Below are 14,611 nucleotides of genomic sequence, written 5' to 3'. Positions count from 1 at the left end.
TCCGTATACGCCCACTCAATACGAACCTCCAATCATATTCAACTGGAACTGAAAACACAACCAATCAAGGGGCATGCTACGAGTCGCTTTCAGCACGTGCAGAGAGTACTACAAACAGCTTTTTTTCTTTCTTTCTTTTTTTTTTTGTAACACGGTGTAGTAGTTGTTGCTTTAAGATATCTGTTGATGCACATGTGAAGCATGTGCGGAACAATTTTAAGCTGAACCCATGCTCTGTGCCTACAGTTGTGGTAATATCTATATATGTTGTGTAAGGTTCAGCACAGGTGAGCTCAAAGGTGGGATTTTATTGCATGGTCTCTGTTTACTCTCTTCGCTCGATTATATATCCATTTTATAGCTCTTTAAGTTCACCCCATGTCCCAGCCTTCTGTTTTCTATTAACTCCACAGCAAGCTGTGCCACTCCATCTGAAATCACCTCAGGCCCTGTGGGTAGTCTTTATCTATCCTCTACCCTTGTGAACAGAGATCTCCGATGTCGTTCCTGGGATCTGCTGGAGCCACCTGCCCAGTTTGGGGGTTCCTGTCTGAGTGCTCAGATTACCACCGGGACCACTGTTGCCTTCACCCTCCACATCTTTTCGAGCTCTTCTCTCATCTCTGGTATTTCTCGAGCTTCTCATGTTTCTTCTTCCTGATGTTGCTATCACTTGGTATAGCTACATCTAGCACTATAGCCCTCTTCCTCTGCCACGTCTGATTAGATACCCATCAGCAGTTTGTCCCTTTGTATCTGGAAGTCCCACAGGATCTTAACTCGGTCATTCTCAACCACCCTAGGGGGATGTGCTATTTTGACCTCCAGACTTCGAGACCATATTCGGCACAGATGTTTTTGTACACTATGCCAGACGCTTGCTTATGGTGTTCCATGTATCCCCTGCTTGCTGGCATCTTGCGCCCTGCTGATATGTGCTAGATTGTCCAAAGGACATCTTTGCAGAGCCTGCACCTGGGGTCTTGGCTGGTGTGGTCGACCCCACTGCAGAGATACTTTTGACAAAGGTGGGAAAAAAAATCTGAAATGATTAAATTCCTATGTAGACATTTAAGATGCTATTGTCTTCACTTTCTGCTGCTTATTTTACTGATTTTTAGAAGAAAATAGTTTCTCTACTTACTGTAGAGAAACTATTCTTTCTACTTCATTGTGTTATGAGACATCACTGACTATGTTACTTGCTACCTTAAACCAAAAAAAAATCTGTTTCTATATCGATGGGATGTGTGTAAGATGTATAATATTTGCGGTCTCTTTCTGCTCACTGCTCAGGCTGGTCAAGGCAGATGGCTGCCCCTGCCTAAGTCTGTTCTGCTGAAGGTCTTCCTGTTAAAAAAAGTTCTTCCTTCCTGCTGTTGCCAATTATTTGCTCACTGGGTCATTGGGGGTTCTTTCTCTCTTTTAAGATATTTAGCTTACAATATAAACCAACTTCAAACAACTGTTGCTGGGAAATGATTATATAAATAAATCAGCCTTCAATCTAACCATTTCCCCAAATAGAAACAATTTCATTAAAAAGATATCAACCTCAGTAACAATAAATTTAATACACTATACCTACGGGGGTGTTTTCATCTCTCATGTACCAAGGTGAACATCCTACAGGCCAGATTAACCTGCTACAAGTCAATTAGACATAATGAGCCTGTTATCAGAGGTGGCCCTAAAACCACTTTAGTATTTCTGCAGGGACCAGAGCTATCTTTCGTGCTGCCATTTTAAATAAAGGGCGGTCGACTCCTTAAATCTTGAAGGAGCTGTTAAAGAAAGCAGCCTTACATCCACCTGCTGATCTGGGAGCGGCCTCAACGACACACCAAACTGAAACCCCCATCTGCTATTATTTCCCTCTGTCAGTGCCAAACATCTAATCCAGGTGGGACTGCTCATGCAGAACAAGTACTGTTTTACAAAACAGGCATTTTCAAATGTCATAATGCAAAAAAGTGTGAATTTGCATGAGACTTTAGGCCAGCTACAGTTTACCTGAGTTTTCTTGTAATGACAGCTCTACGTGTATCCTAGCAAAAGGTTCTGCAGCCATTTGACCTTTCCTTTAACACAGTCCTCTCACTCACTGCTAATGAGGGGTCTAACTGCACCAGCAGCACCTTGGGGGTGGGGGGGTTGCACATTTTCTAGACTGAAAGACATGTTTTATAGACACAGTGTGAAAGGGCATGCAACACTCTTTGATGTAGCCTAGGATTTCACTCTAGCTCTGGTGGGTGTGTCACATGTATTACCCAACCGGCGGCAATGTGAAGCCTTCATAAACATGTCATACTAAAAAGGCAGTGCACACAATGGGCCACACCCTGATGTGCTGTGGATACATGCTATAGGGACAGGAAGCAATGCAACACCATTTGACTATCTGACTGAAAAAAAAAAGCGAAAGATCTGCACAAACATCGTGGACAGGAAAATAGTATACAAGCACATTCATGATGCGCACAGAAAACTGAAAAAAGCTGAGCTGTCTGCATTTATATGCGTGGGTTATTTCGGATTTCCTGCTGCTTTCTTATCGGAAAAGTCACAGTTGAATAAAATAAAAACTACTTAGCAAGTCGAAGTTTCAATTAAAAAGCAGGAAAGACATAAAAAAGTAGTTCAAGGATGCATAATTAAACAAAGAATAACCAATATGATAAAATAAAGGTGTGAATTTCTTTTCCTATAAAAGAAAAAGGAGTGCAATTTATTTAACCCGTTTACCTGAATTTGGAATATAATTATTACATTAATATTGCTGCTAAGCACTAGGCTCATACTGGAGTAGTGCTGTATGCAGATAGATGGGTCCTCTGTGCTGATGTTGCAGGGAGGGGCGTGACGTCACGGGAGAGACCGGGAGGAAGACGCGAAGGGAGGGGGACAGATAGGGAGGGGGGGGGATGAGGAGAGGGGAAAGGAGAAGGGACGAAGGAGAGAGCGGGGGGATGACTGCATCAAAGGAAAACAAAAAAACAATCATGACTCCTGTAATTCATACTACGGTTTCTATACATCACAAAGGTTGCTGTGGTTATCTACACAGTATGCCGCAATAAATGACGAGCCACCCCGAAAAGGTAATTATCCTCTTTCACGTCGTAATTTGCACGCTTTTTATTTATTTATTTATATTTCTGTGCATCCTCTTACACAGTAGATCGATTGCCTAATCGTCACCTTAAGAGTCTATTGCAAACAGAAGAAACAATCGAGGATCATGTCTCTTATATAAAAAAAAAAAAGGCTCTGGGTCGGCAGGCTATCAGTCAAGTATTTCTATTAAATGTGAGCGATAATGATGCGTTATCCTTGTGAATGTCCTGAAAGCCGTCACTGACATCCACACCGCTTACATTGTGTCCTGTTTGAGCTTCCTACATGAAAAATTAAAATGGAAACAGGCGTCATGAGCGCTGCCGCATAGTACACTGCTGTAGTCAGCCACGCAGAGCACATGGGCTTTGCGCACAGCATGCGCACTGGTTGCAGTGCGTCGTGCCCACCGACGGTGTCTGCACATGACTGCAGTGTCCTCTTGGTCGCACTACATAACCATTAGCAGCACCAAGTTAATGCTGTGCTAGACCGTGCTGATCTTGAATCAAGTCCAAACAAACTTTTGCGCATGTCTGACTTGTAATTCATCATTGGTATCACCCTTTAAAATGTCCCAGTTGCTGCTGGCTTGAGAGAGATGTCATCTCCAGGAATGGGCACCCCCAGTGACCCCCTCTTGGCCAGTCCAGGAGGGAGGTTTTCCACAGCTCAGGAAGGTATCTGGAGGAGCTCACTTCCCAAAACTGCCAGCTTTCCAACTTCCACCACTCGGCACCTCAGTCACAGAGCCAACAACTTCCAAAGACAGCCAAAGCGGAGGAAGCTGATAAGACCTTCGCCTCCTCCGCCACCCAACACACCTTGTCCCCTGGACCAGCTGGACCTCAGTGAGCTTCCCCCGAGACGTACCTTCCAGGAGTTGCTCTTCAATGGCTGCATCTTGTTCGGGATTGAATTCAGCTACGCCATGGAAACAGCTTATGTGACTCCAGTGCTTTTACAGATGGGCCTGCCTGATCAATTCTACAGCTTGGTGTGGTTTATTAGCCCCATTCTCGGTAAGTAAGCAGCAGAGGTAGAAGACTAGCTGCTGTACAGGCATATGTAATGTATAATAAGAATCCTAGTTGTATGGATTCTAACTTTGTATTTTGTTTTGACTTGAAGGATTCCTCGTTCAGCCTCTCATAGGAGCATGGAGTGATCGTTGCACATCCCGGTTTGGGCGAAGACGACCTTTTATTTTTGCCTTGGCAATAGGTAAGACGAGTTAAAGCAGTACCATAGTGTTTTTGAAATGCAATTATGTGAAGCTGCGTAGCTTGCAAGTGACAGTGTTGATCAAATGGTAAATAATCTGCAATTATATGGTATCGTTACCTCAAATGTTAGCACTTTTGTGAAGTGCATTACAACATGTTTCTTATTGCTGTTATGTAGAAGAATGGTCAAAAGCATAGCAGTTGTGGCCTCAAAGCAAATCCTGCATTTCCTCTGATGCAGCTCAATCAATAAGCAGTTCATTCCTGTAAAATGCTCAAATAAAACCATGGTTGGATAATCATAACTAAAGACCATAGATAGGAACTTGGCCACAGGTTCACCAAAATGCATGTGCTCCACCTAAGCACCTAAGTGTGGTAGCATAACACAGGGGAACTTATACACATACCTACTCAGTCTACTGTTTTTCTGTTACACTCTATACATGCCATGCTAGTACAGTGTGACATACAACATCTCAGATACATTTTAAATAAAACCACTGTGAAAAACATCCCACCATAAGGCACAACTCTTCATCTGGTTTTCAGTAAAGAGCTCAAGTAAACTCCCAGACAGTTCAGATTCGATGGTTATAACTGGCTGTGTCTCTGTGTTGAATGTAATTCAGAATCAATCCACCTGGGAACTTGTACTGTTTCTCCATATTGACTGCAAGATCACAATTTTATTTTAAATTTATTGCCACATCATTTTGATGGCCAAAGATTATACACAGCCAGTAAAAACATGTAACCATTTGTTATGCTCTACATCAAAAAATTGGAAAACTCAGAGTTCAGGAGACATTCAGGTCTTCCACCTTCATCTAGCTCTCATCTAGTTCATCTAGCTTTGGTGCTCATGTTAATTTTTTGTCACTTCTTCTGCTCTGCATTGTAGGAGCACTGATTGGTCTTACTCTGGTTCTCAATGGACGGGATATTGGGAGCGTCCTGGCTGACACAGCATCAAATCACAAGTGGGGAATAGTCCTGACAGTGTGTGGTGTGGTTCTAATGGACTTCAGTGCTGATTCAGCTGACAACCCAAGCCATGCTTATATGATGGATGTGTGCAGCCCAGAGGACCAAGATCGGGGACTGAACATCCACGCGTTACTGGCAGGTAGGAAAATAGTTCTGTAGCAGGGAAAGCTGAAGCTGTAACATATGTCCTTTTGAGATAATTTTGCAGAAAACAGTAGAAATTTAGCTTTACAAGTATTTTGTGGTTTCATTTCTCTACTCAGGACTAGGAGGTGGATTTGGCTACATTGTAGGTGGCATCAACTGGGACCAGACACAGTTTGGAAGGTCAATGGGAGGTCAACTCCGGGTCATATACCTGTTTACGAGCATCACTTTGGTGATCGCCACAACCATGACTCTAATGAGCATCCCTGAACGGCCCTTACCGAAGAGCCAGCCGAACAAGAACTCAAGCAAAAACAGCCTGAAAAGCCCTAGCCTCCCTCTTCCCCCCTCCCCACCCGTCCACCCTGGACCAGATTTGGGACTAGATGAGGAAGACGAGGACGGTCTCTACAGCTACAATTTCTCAAAGTCTCACCCATGTAATCCTGACCCCTTGGCCCATTCTTGCAGTGCAAGTGCACGTCTTTGTGCAGGCCTCAATAGCCCCATATCGCCCCTAAGCCCCCTCACTCCAAAGTATGGCAGCTTTATTAGTAGGGACAGCTCTCTCACTGGCATTAATGAGTTTGCCTCTTCATTAGGAACCTCATATATCGACAGTGTGCTCATAGACTGCTACACAGGTCAGCAGACACCACAAGCTCTGCCCCCCAGCTCCACCACTGTGCCACTGCCTCCAGGGGACTCCCCTCCCCCAGACGGGCTCATGCAGGGGCCAGGGAACCACCCTGCAGGTGCAGGACAGACCCAGGCCAATGTGGTGTCTCATCCAGTTGGGGACGCACAAGATGCAGAAGGGCCTCAGCCTGCTGGAGATGCACAATCTCACGGAGCATCTCAGGTCACAGCTGGGGCTCAGACTGCTGCGGGGTCACACCGGGGCTCCACGGCTGGCATCCTGAAGCGACCTCAGAGTCTCGCGCTGATGGAAGAGCCCATGGCGACACAGATTGTTGGGCTGGAGAATGGACGTAGGAGGACAGTGACTTTCAGCCAGCAGGTCAGACGCATGTTTTGAATCTGACAGAAGGTGTTTTGTGAGAAGCCAGAACAGAGCTTTTTAAACATGATGTCATGTGTTTTTTTTTTCTCCTCCAATGAAGGTTGCAAACATTTTGCTCAATGGAGTGCGCTATGAGAGTGATCTAAGTGAGAATGTGGAGAGTGGAGAATCCCAAATGTCAATGAAGCTGCTGTGTATAGCCATCTACAGGATGCCTCCCTCTTTGCGGAGTTTATGCACTAATCATTTTTTAGGTGAGTAAAAAAAAAAAAGTATCTCTTTTTCTACACTGCCGAACCTTATAATCAACCTGTTTTGCATTTAATTTCATAAAAGCGTGATTTTTTTTCAATCTGTGCTTTAGGCTGGCTGTCCTTTGAAGGGATGCTGCTCTTCTACACTGACTTCATGGGGGAGGTTGTGTTTGAAGGAGATCCCAAAGCACCCCACGACTCCGAGGCTTACCAACGCTACAATGCTGGTGTCAGCATGGGCTGCTGGGGCATGTGCATCTATGCATTCAGTGCTGCTTTCTACTCAGGTAAGTACTCACACATCACATCACATCTGGCAGGTGTGATTCCTTACCCTGGTTGGATTTGTGCACTGCTTCGTCTTACACTTAACCTCTCTCTGCTTTCCCTTCTTCAACTTTCAGCCATATTGGAGAAACTAGAGGAGCGTTTCTCTCTTCGCACGCTATATTTTTTCGCCTACTTGGCATTTGGTTTGGGCACCGGCCTTGCCACACTATCCACCAACCTCTACGTGGTACTTTCTCTCTGTGTCACCTACGGGGTGCTCTTCTCCTCTTTATGTACGCTGCCTTACTCTCTGCTGTGTGAATACTACCAGAGCCCTCAGGTCAGTATCGATATATATAAGTCCAGCAATTACCTAATTATAGTTGCTGGATGATATTTTTCCTGTGTGAACGTAAAAGAATAGATCAAAATTTATATGATCACCTTACCATTATCGTGTTTGTTTGATGGCTATGAAGCCACAGCCATCAGCCAGTTAATTTAGCTTAATGTTAAAGAAAGGGGGGTAATAAAATCTGCCTCTGAGCTGAATAACTAGAGGTTTTATTCCAAATCATACAAAAATGAAATATAAAAATAAAACTTTATTGTTGTGAAGCAGCTTTTTTTAAGCTTTAGAGTTGCAGGAAGTCCTATTTTGTTAGCTTTTTTGTTAGCAGATTTGCTGTCTCACTGTTTCTTGGACGTTCTACAGTAGAGTGCTTTTCTGGGTGCTTTTTGCCAGACATTAGCATCACCCTGGTTCATTCATCAAAGAGCCAATTTAATTTTTAGGCCTTTTGAATTACTGCAGAAAATAACCTTTCTGGGAAATGAACATGAGTTTTGTTCAGCGAGATCATTTTTCCCAATTAACTCAAAGTTTAGGATTTTTTTAAAAGCTGTAAAATGCGTAGATTTTCCTATAAACTCATTATGCCACAAACCTCTCATATTTTGCTGTGATCAAGTTAAGTTCTGGAGTTTCATTTAGCTATTTTTTGGGGGAAACGCCTTCTCTGAGACAGATAAAAGAAGAAGAAGTTGAGTATTTAGGTATGTATTTTATGTTGTAGAATAAAAGCCTGTGTAAGCATCTAGAATCTAACTTCCAGTTAAGGGACCCAAAACTGCTCAAGGTCCATTTTCAGATTTTAGGACCTTTTCCCACAGCACTATCCAAAGCAAAGCTTTGTATAATTTGCATTGGCTATAGCTTCATATTTAATTTAGCAATGTCAGAAGAAAACAAATGAGCACACAAGTCTTTCACAGCTTTACCCAGCAAATGTTTCAATGGGAAGAAGACTTGAAAAATAGTAATCACTCTCACTTTCCTTCATAGATGCTTCTTGAATATCATTGTTGGAGAGAAATTTTGTTTTCAGTGATTGTTTTGTATTATTTGTTTACTGATTAGATCAAAAATCAGAACAAAGAAATCTTTATTTATTAAGAGTTAAAAAAAAATACATACAACACAAGAATAAGTTGATTTCCTAACTCTTACTCTGGATGCTTTTCTTCAGGGAGCAAAGAGGCAGTGGTTGTGACAGTCCAAGTTCATCATGGCACAAATGAGGCAGAATTTACATGTAGATAACCATAAATGACTTAAAAAGGTTCATATTTAAAACACAAACAAACAAACTTTTTTCTACTTGATTTACATGGAGTTGACATCATGCAGCTGTCTTCATAGTTACATAGTCTCATTACAAAAAAAAAAGACAAGAGTGTTTGATTTCTCCTCTCCTGTAAAATGACTTGTTTTCCTGCTTTGTCCACTGTTAGAACATCACCTTCCAGCTAGCATGTTTGCTGAGTACTTGCTTGCAGTGCTTAGACTGTTCCCACACTGTAATTAAACCAATTGTGTCTTTCAGTTTTGCGGCTCATCGGAGGAAGGGACCAGACGGGGGATGGGGGTGGACATCTCTCTGCTCAGCTGCCAGTACTTCCTGGCTCAGATCCTGGTCTCTGTGGCGATGGGACCTCTGACCTCCCTGGTGGGTGGGGCCCAGGGAGTGATGTACTTTGCAAGCCTGATGTCATTCGTGGGCTGCCTGTACTCCTCTCTCTGCGTGGTGTACCAGCTGCCCCCCCCTGAGGGTGAGCCCCCCGAAAGCGAGACCCAGCCACTATTGGTGCACATTTAGAAAAGCCTCTTACAAATTTATTTTTACCTCACACACAACCGCACGCACACACATACTCACTCCACAGCACTGTTGCTTTAGTGTCTGCTGTGTTGACCTTCACAGTGCGACAGACGCACTGTAAATCCTGCCGCACACTGTACAGCACAGATTCATATATTGTTTTACACCAATTTAGCACTGCTCCTCTCAGAGCTAGACAGACAGACAGACAGACATTGGCCACCTCTCCAGTCTTTGTTTATACATGACCAGCGTGTTCATACAGTGTGTGTGCCCATGCATTTTTTCCTAACTTTTGCAAATGAATGTGTGACCTCTCTGAATGTGTGTGTGACTCTGAGTGACTCCTGTGAGTATAGATAAGCCGTTCTTGTGTCTGATTCTTTGCTGTCAAACTCTTGCATCATTTTTCTTGCTCATTTGTTGGTGTTTTTAGGATAGAAGTGTTTACCAGTATGCGCAAGCTAACCACTGCTTTCCCTCTCTTTTTCTTCCTTTTATCAGTTGCCTAACGTCTGCATGAGCTGCAGTGTAATCTCTTAAAGCCCTGTGTTAACGTTTTGTTTTGGTCATATGGCCAAGGGAATGTCTACCTGCCTGTTTCTCTGAGTTAGCATACTACACCTTAGGCACGATTTTCTGACTAATTGAATGTGCTGCCAGTAGCCATTCAGGCTCACCGTTCATTCCTCTTTATTAATTCAAGAGCTCTCATTGCATAATTTAGCAAACACATACTTAATATTCACGTGAAGGCGAACTATGCCTAATCACAGTCTGGAAGGCTTTCACATTCTCCACATTTTAACAGCAAATACAAACAACACTTTCCACACTATCCAGTCATTATGAGACTTAACCAGTGTGCTATCCCCAAAATTTCACAGTTTGGTGCTGGGTGACTCTTAATCAAGAGTCCAAACAGGAGTACAATGTCAACTACTTAATCATCATAGAGCAGTGTCTAATAGGATGACACGCGTACTCGTACAAAAAACACAGAGAAATGTGTACTGGTGGCTAATTCTTGTCTGGGCCCTCACTAAGCCATGGACAGCCCTGTGAGCTGTTACCCTACTCCTGGCCATACCATTGTAATAATGACAGTGATTCTTGTCATTATCAGGAAGAGGAGAAGTTGAAACTGGGGTCTGAATCAGCAATCAGTTGGAAACCGAACAAAACAGAAGAAGAGAAAACAGAGAGAAGACTCATGTGAATGATGGGTAACCCTGAAGGTGGACAGCATTTAAAAAAAGCAAAAAAAAAGACTGTGGGGGTTCACAGCCAGCGGCGGCGAATGCTTATCGTCATCATTAGGGCGCATGCTTAAGGTTGTAGGCTTCCGCTCCACTATGCTCAGTCCATCAGTGACGTATAGTGATGACTTTTCGTTTGTTAGCTGGACGTTTTAAACCTCATTCCATCGAGAAGCCATCTACATCACTAAACTGGTACATGCAGTTTATTTTTTCATGGCAAAACGGTACGCTTTGTCTGTTCAGCCAAACACAGGCACCAAGCCTGATTTCAGGGCTTCAAACAAGATTTTCGTTGTATTGGTTCCACTGACTGAGCACCTCAACATGCAGGTGCCCCAGAAGAATGTCTGTAATTGCCTACTATCAAAGCCTGCTGGACTGACCAGATGCACGCCACGCTAACGTTTCTGAGGAAACAGTAAATGTGCGGATCATGCTGTTGCAGCTTGCTTGGGAAAGAAATAAAACACAGTTTTTGTGTTACATGGTACCACCTATTGCTCAGTATTAGCAGTGCTACTGTAAAAGCTACTTTTATTCAGGGTTAAGTTAAAACTAAAATGATCATTTTTTTGCCACGCTTGACTCCTGTGTCAATTATTTTGTTGCATGCCATGTCAGTTGTAGCTTCCCTTAATGATGGGGTGAACTTCCCAACTACACCACATGGGGGAGCAAGTGTACACAAGAAAGTAATCCATTGATTCTGTTCACCCTTTTCCATTACCAAGTGAAATTATTCCTCTTTCCTGCATCTAAGCCAGCCATTTTCCATGTTAAGAAAAAATAGGTCAAGTGACATCATCCACTTATAAAACCATGTTTTGTTTTTTAAAGAAAGCACAGATGATGAGCTATTAACAGATAATAAACACACACGAAAGACATTCTTAAGTAAAAAGACAATTTATTTGTTAATCAGAATATACAAAGCAGTGGCTGAAGTAACCGAATGTCATTCTGGTTCTGAAAAAGGCAGTCTTGTACACAAAACTGAGCTACCCAACCATAACATAACACTCATTGAAAATGTAAGAGAAACAAAGTATAAATGGTACAAACTTGCGTGGAATGCATACAGAACAAATGACCAAAGCTTTAAGATTTAAGAGGGGTTAATTAACATTGCAAAATCCTGCCTCCACTGAACTGGGGAGTTTGGGGGGAATCAGGGGGTCAAACTATCTAATCATGGAGGTGCAAGACAGAGCCCCTCTAATTCATTTGCACCATCTGCTATGTTAACAGGGCAGCCAAAGATTAAGTAGCAGCTCAAACACAAAATATTATGCCTTTTAACTAATAATGCTAACAACTGTCCATTATCCCCTGCTTAAAACTTATCTTTGGTCCTTTAAGTGTATCTGAGAGGTCAACATGAGCCTTGGAGGTGAGCAGCTGCCTGTATGTATGAATCATCTGGTCAGCACTGACATAATAGAGATTGTGCTTCTAACATACTGATATCAAACCTCAGGAAATTTAAAAAAACAAAAACTGATCTCATGGCATGGCCCGATTTGTACAAGTAGGAAAAAAAGAGCTCATTTTAAAGACCAATAAATAACATTTCATTAAAAAAAAAAAAAAAAAAAAAAAAAAAAAAAAAAAAAAGGATGCAGGGCCACTATGTTTCAAGACTCCAGTGCAATGTGATAACATGGGAGCAAACAAAACGAAATTTCTCTCCAAAGATACAAAAAAGCACAAGCTCTACAACACGATGTTGACCAGGCTGGTAAGACAGTGCTGCAAACAAGTAGCAGGACAGAGACCTAAGCCTCCACTTCTGCCTCTTTTGAATCCCCATTTTCCTCTGTCTTCTGCTTTTTTGTCTCCACCTTTTCCTAATGGAAAAAAGAAGAAGAGTCATATTAGCAAAGGCCAAAACCAAGACTAAAACTTGTATACTTAAGGCCCGAAGACAACCCACCTCCTCCTCCTCAGCAGCACGCTTCACAGGCTGTGCATCAGTCTCCTCAGCAGGGGGCGCCTCCTCTGCATTCCCTATAAGGACAGTTTGTCACTTCAGAAATTACAGCTCTCACTTCCAGCGCATTTTCTTCTTTAAACATATCAAGAGTCACTTGTATTAAAAAAGGAAGATTTTGAGGTCAGTACCACACAAGAGAAACAATTATAGGGCAAATCAGTAAAATCTGAATACAGTACACATATAGTTGCAATTCCAATCTTTCAGAAAACACTAGTAGCACTTAAAATTAACTTACCTTCCCCATTCTTGTGCTCCTCCTCTGTGGTTTCTTCCACTTTGTCACTGTGTTCAGCACCGTTCTGGATGAAGCAGAGGAAACATCAGTCTGGTAAGGGTATGCAATGACTGACCTTCAATTATGTAAACAAATTATTTGCAGAATAACAAGGCATCCCGAGCATATTTTAAATAATGCTCCCACAGACTTGCATGTACAGGCTCCTTTGGGGATTCTTTAAAAGGCAATGTGTAGTGAGCTGTTATTACACTCCCAGAGGATTAGCTACCAAGCTCTGGGAAACCTCAGAGTACAGAAAAACCAATGGAGACGTCCAGAGGGTTGCTAGCGAACATCTGCCATTTCACAACCCAAACAAAGCACAGTGTGGAGAGCAGCTGAACAGGAGGGGGGAGGCGGGTGCAGCGACACCTGCATGATGAGGGGCGCTAAGACAAAAGGCCATGAGGCTGCTTCTCTCGGCTCCAACTTACTGTGCCATTGGCAGGTGCGTCCCCGTTATCGGTCTTTTCTTCCACTTCTGCCTCTTTCTTCTCTTTCAGCTCCTACAAAATAAAAGCCCCTTTGATCAATGTTCAGTTAAGAAAAAGAGTTAAGTGCCAAATGTTACTCCCACGTCCGAGTTTGATTACGAGCTGAGATTAAGAAGAAAAAAAACACACGATGAAAACGGTATTAATTTTGTGTTCTTTTATTAAAACTAAGCGGGAATGTTGGTCGTTTTCACCCCCATGCCGCGCAGTTACACAGCAGTGTAAACCGTGCTGTGGCTTCCCGCCCACAGCGGCAGCTCCGCTCCACCAGCTGTAGCGTTTGTGCCGCTTTGTCTGCTTAACAAGACATTTTTAAGCCAAACCACATCACACACATTTCAGTTTCCAGTCACAGCAATTAGTCGTCGATGCTGAAAACTGCTAAATGAATCGCCTCCACGAAGTATGGCTTTCGCCATGTGATATTTAAGACAAGTTACTGGTTTAACTTACATGAACTAACGTTAATTACAAGCTTTGCTGCTGCCGTCATATAACTCACTTGTTCAGCCGTAGTTAGCTAAAGAAACATAAACACTGTAACAACTTGTACAAGTTTTCTAAATCTTTCAACACGACGGTTCAGCCGAGAAGAAAAAAAGAAAGGGGAAAAAAAGGTGAATGAAACGCACCTTGGCTGTAACCTCTGCAGTGGCGGTTGTGTCAACAGCTGTGTCGGCCATGGTTAATTTTGTGTATTAATTTAGCTAATTATATTCCCGATCTAAAGAATAATTATTTCTCGTCTCTTCGCCTCCGTGTGAACAGTCCAAAGACGCTGAGAGAGAAACGATGTCTGCCTGTCTCCGCTTTTCTCTCGAGCTCGTTGAAAATCCACTCTCGTTGGATACAGCGGCTCCATCCTACACCTGATTGGACAATGTCAACCACCGGGATGTTTGATTGGATGAGTATCTTTTCAATCTTGAAAACGAATCCCACCTCTGGTCTATCTCACCGTTGATTGGTCAATTTTTTTAAAGCGCTGCACTACACCATAATTCTCCCCCCCCCCCCACTGCCCTTCACTTTGCGTTTGGTTTTTTCACTTAAATATGAACAATGAATACTGTGAAAGTTATAATAATCAATAAGAATGTATTATTTATTAATATTGTTTCAAGTTGATGGATTGTAAAAGTTTATTCATACACAGAAAGACCCCAGGGCAATATCTTTTGTCTCAGCGCTCTTTCTCCGCAGAGATGTGGTGTCAAATTACATGCAAAAAGGAATAATGTGACGGGCTTGAAAGCAGACGGCCACTCCTCCTTTCTATATTTAACATTTTTAACGAAATGTGCTCACGCCTGAGTGTTCTTACACTTTCATTTTTTCCTTTACAAGACCCGATCAAAGTCACTTCTGTTTCAATAACTTCAACACACA

The 14,611-nt window shown here is 42.7% G+C and overlaps 2 protein-coding genes across 3 annotated transcripts; one reads left to right on the top strand and one right to left on the bottom strand.

Annotated features, from left to right (window-relative positions):
* The first annotated feature begins 2,924 nt into the window (after positions 1 to 2,924).
* On the top strand, positions 2,925 to 11,033 carry slc45a1 (solute carrier family 45 member 1). Of its 2 annotated transcripts, XM_084928721.1 has the most exons (10): positions 2,925 to 3,104; positions 3,702 to 4,142; positions 4,252 to 4,344; positions 5,251 to 5,475; positions 5,600 to 6,504; positions 6,608 to 6,761; positions 6,872 to 7,048; positions 7,166 to 7,371; positions 8,918 to 9,143; positions 10,320 to 11,033. In XM_084928721.1, exons 2-10 carry the CDS (start codon positions 3,722 to 3,724, stop codon positions 10,346 to 10,348), a joined length of 2,436 nt encoding a protein of 811 aa, XP_084784847.1. In that variant the 5' UTR covers positions 2,925 to 3,104; positions 3,702 to 3,721; the 3' UTR covers positions 10,349 to 11,033. The 2 variants fall into 2 exon arrangements, with proteins under 2 accessions (XP_084784847.1, XP_084784846.1); XM_084928720.1 differs by having other exon boundaries at positions 8,918 to 11,033.
* Positions 11,034 to 11,342: 309 nt separating this feature from the next.
* On the bottom strand, positions 11,343 to 14,062 carry LOC146387254 (uncharacterized). The gene is made up of 5 exons (XM_084928725.1): positions 13,855 to 14,062; positions 13,163 to 13,234; positions 12,687 to 12,750; positions 12,389 to 12,462; positions 11,343 to 12,302 (listed from the first exon to the last, which is right to left on the bottom strand). The coding sequence occupies exons 1-5, from the start codon at positions 13,903 to 13,905 to the stop codon at positions 12,231 to 12,233; spliced, it is 333 nt and encodes a 110-aa protein (XP_084784851.1). The 5' UTR covers positions 13,906 to 14,062; the 3' UTR covers positions 11,343 to 12,230.
* Between the last annotated feature and the right edge of the window lie 549 nt (positions 14,063 to 14,611).

Source organism: Perissodus microlepis, chromosome 5 (genome assembly GCF_051167445.1).
Source record: "Perissodus microlepis isolate ML-2025 ecotype Zambia chromosome 5, ASM5116744v1, whole genome shotgun sequence".
Classification (NCBI taxonomy): Eukaryota; Metazoa; Chordata; class Actinopteri; order Cichliformes; family Cichlidae; genus Perissodus; species Perissodus microlepis.
This window is presented reverse-complemented; position numbering and strand designations above follow the sequence as displayed.

Coding starts and splice junctions, on each gene's coding strand:
- slc45a1 (XM_084928720.1), top strand. CDS start 3,722: ATGTCATCTCCAGGAATGGGCACCCCCAGTGACCCCCTCTTGGCCAGT. Junction 6,762..6,871: donor ATGCACTAATCATTTTTTAG/GTGAGTAAAAAA, acceptor TCTGTGCTTTAG/GCTGGCTGTCCTTTGAAGGG. Junction 7,049..7,165: donor CAGTGCTGCTTTCTACTCAG/GTAAGTACTCAC, acceptor TTCAACTTTCAG/CCATATTGGAGAAACTAGAG.
- LOC146387254 (XM_084928725.1), bottom strand. CDS start 13,905: ATGGCCGACACAGCTGTTGACACAACCGCCACTGCAGAGGTTACAGCC. Junction 12,463..12,686: donor GGAGCACAAGAATGGGGAAG/GTAAGTTAATTT, acceptor CTGTCCTTATAG/GGAATGCAGAGGAGGCGCCC. Junction 12,303..12,388: donor GTGCTGCTGAGGAGGAGGAG/GTGGGTTGTCTT, acceptor TTTTTCCATTAG/GAAAAGGTGGAGACAAAAAA.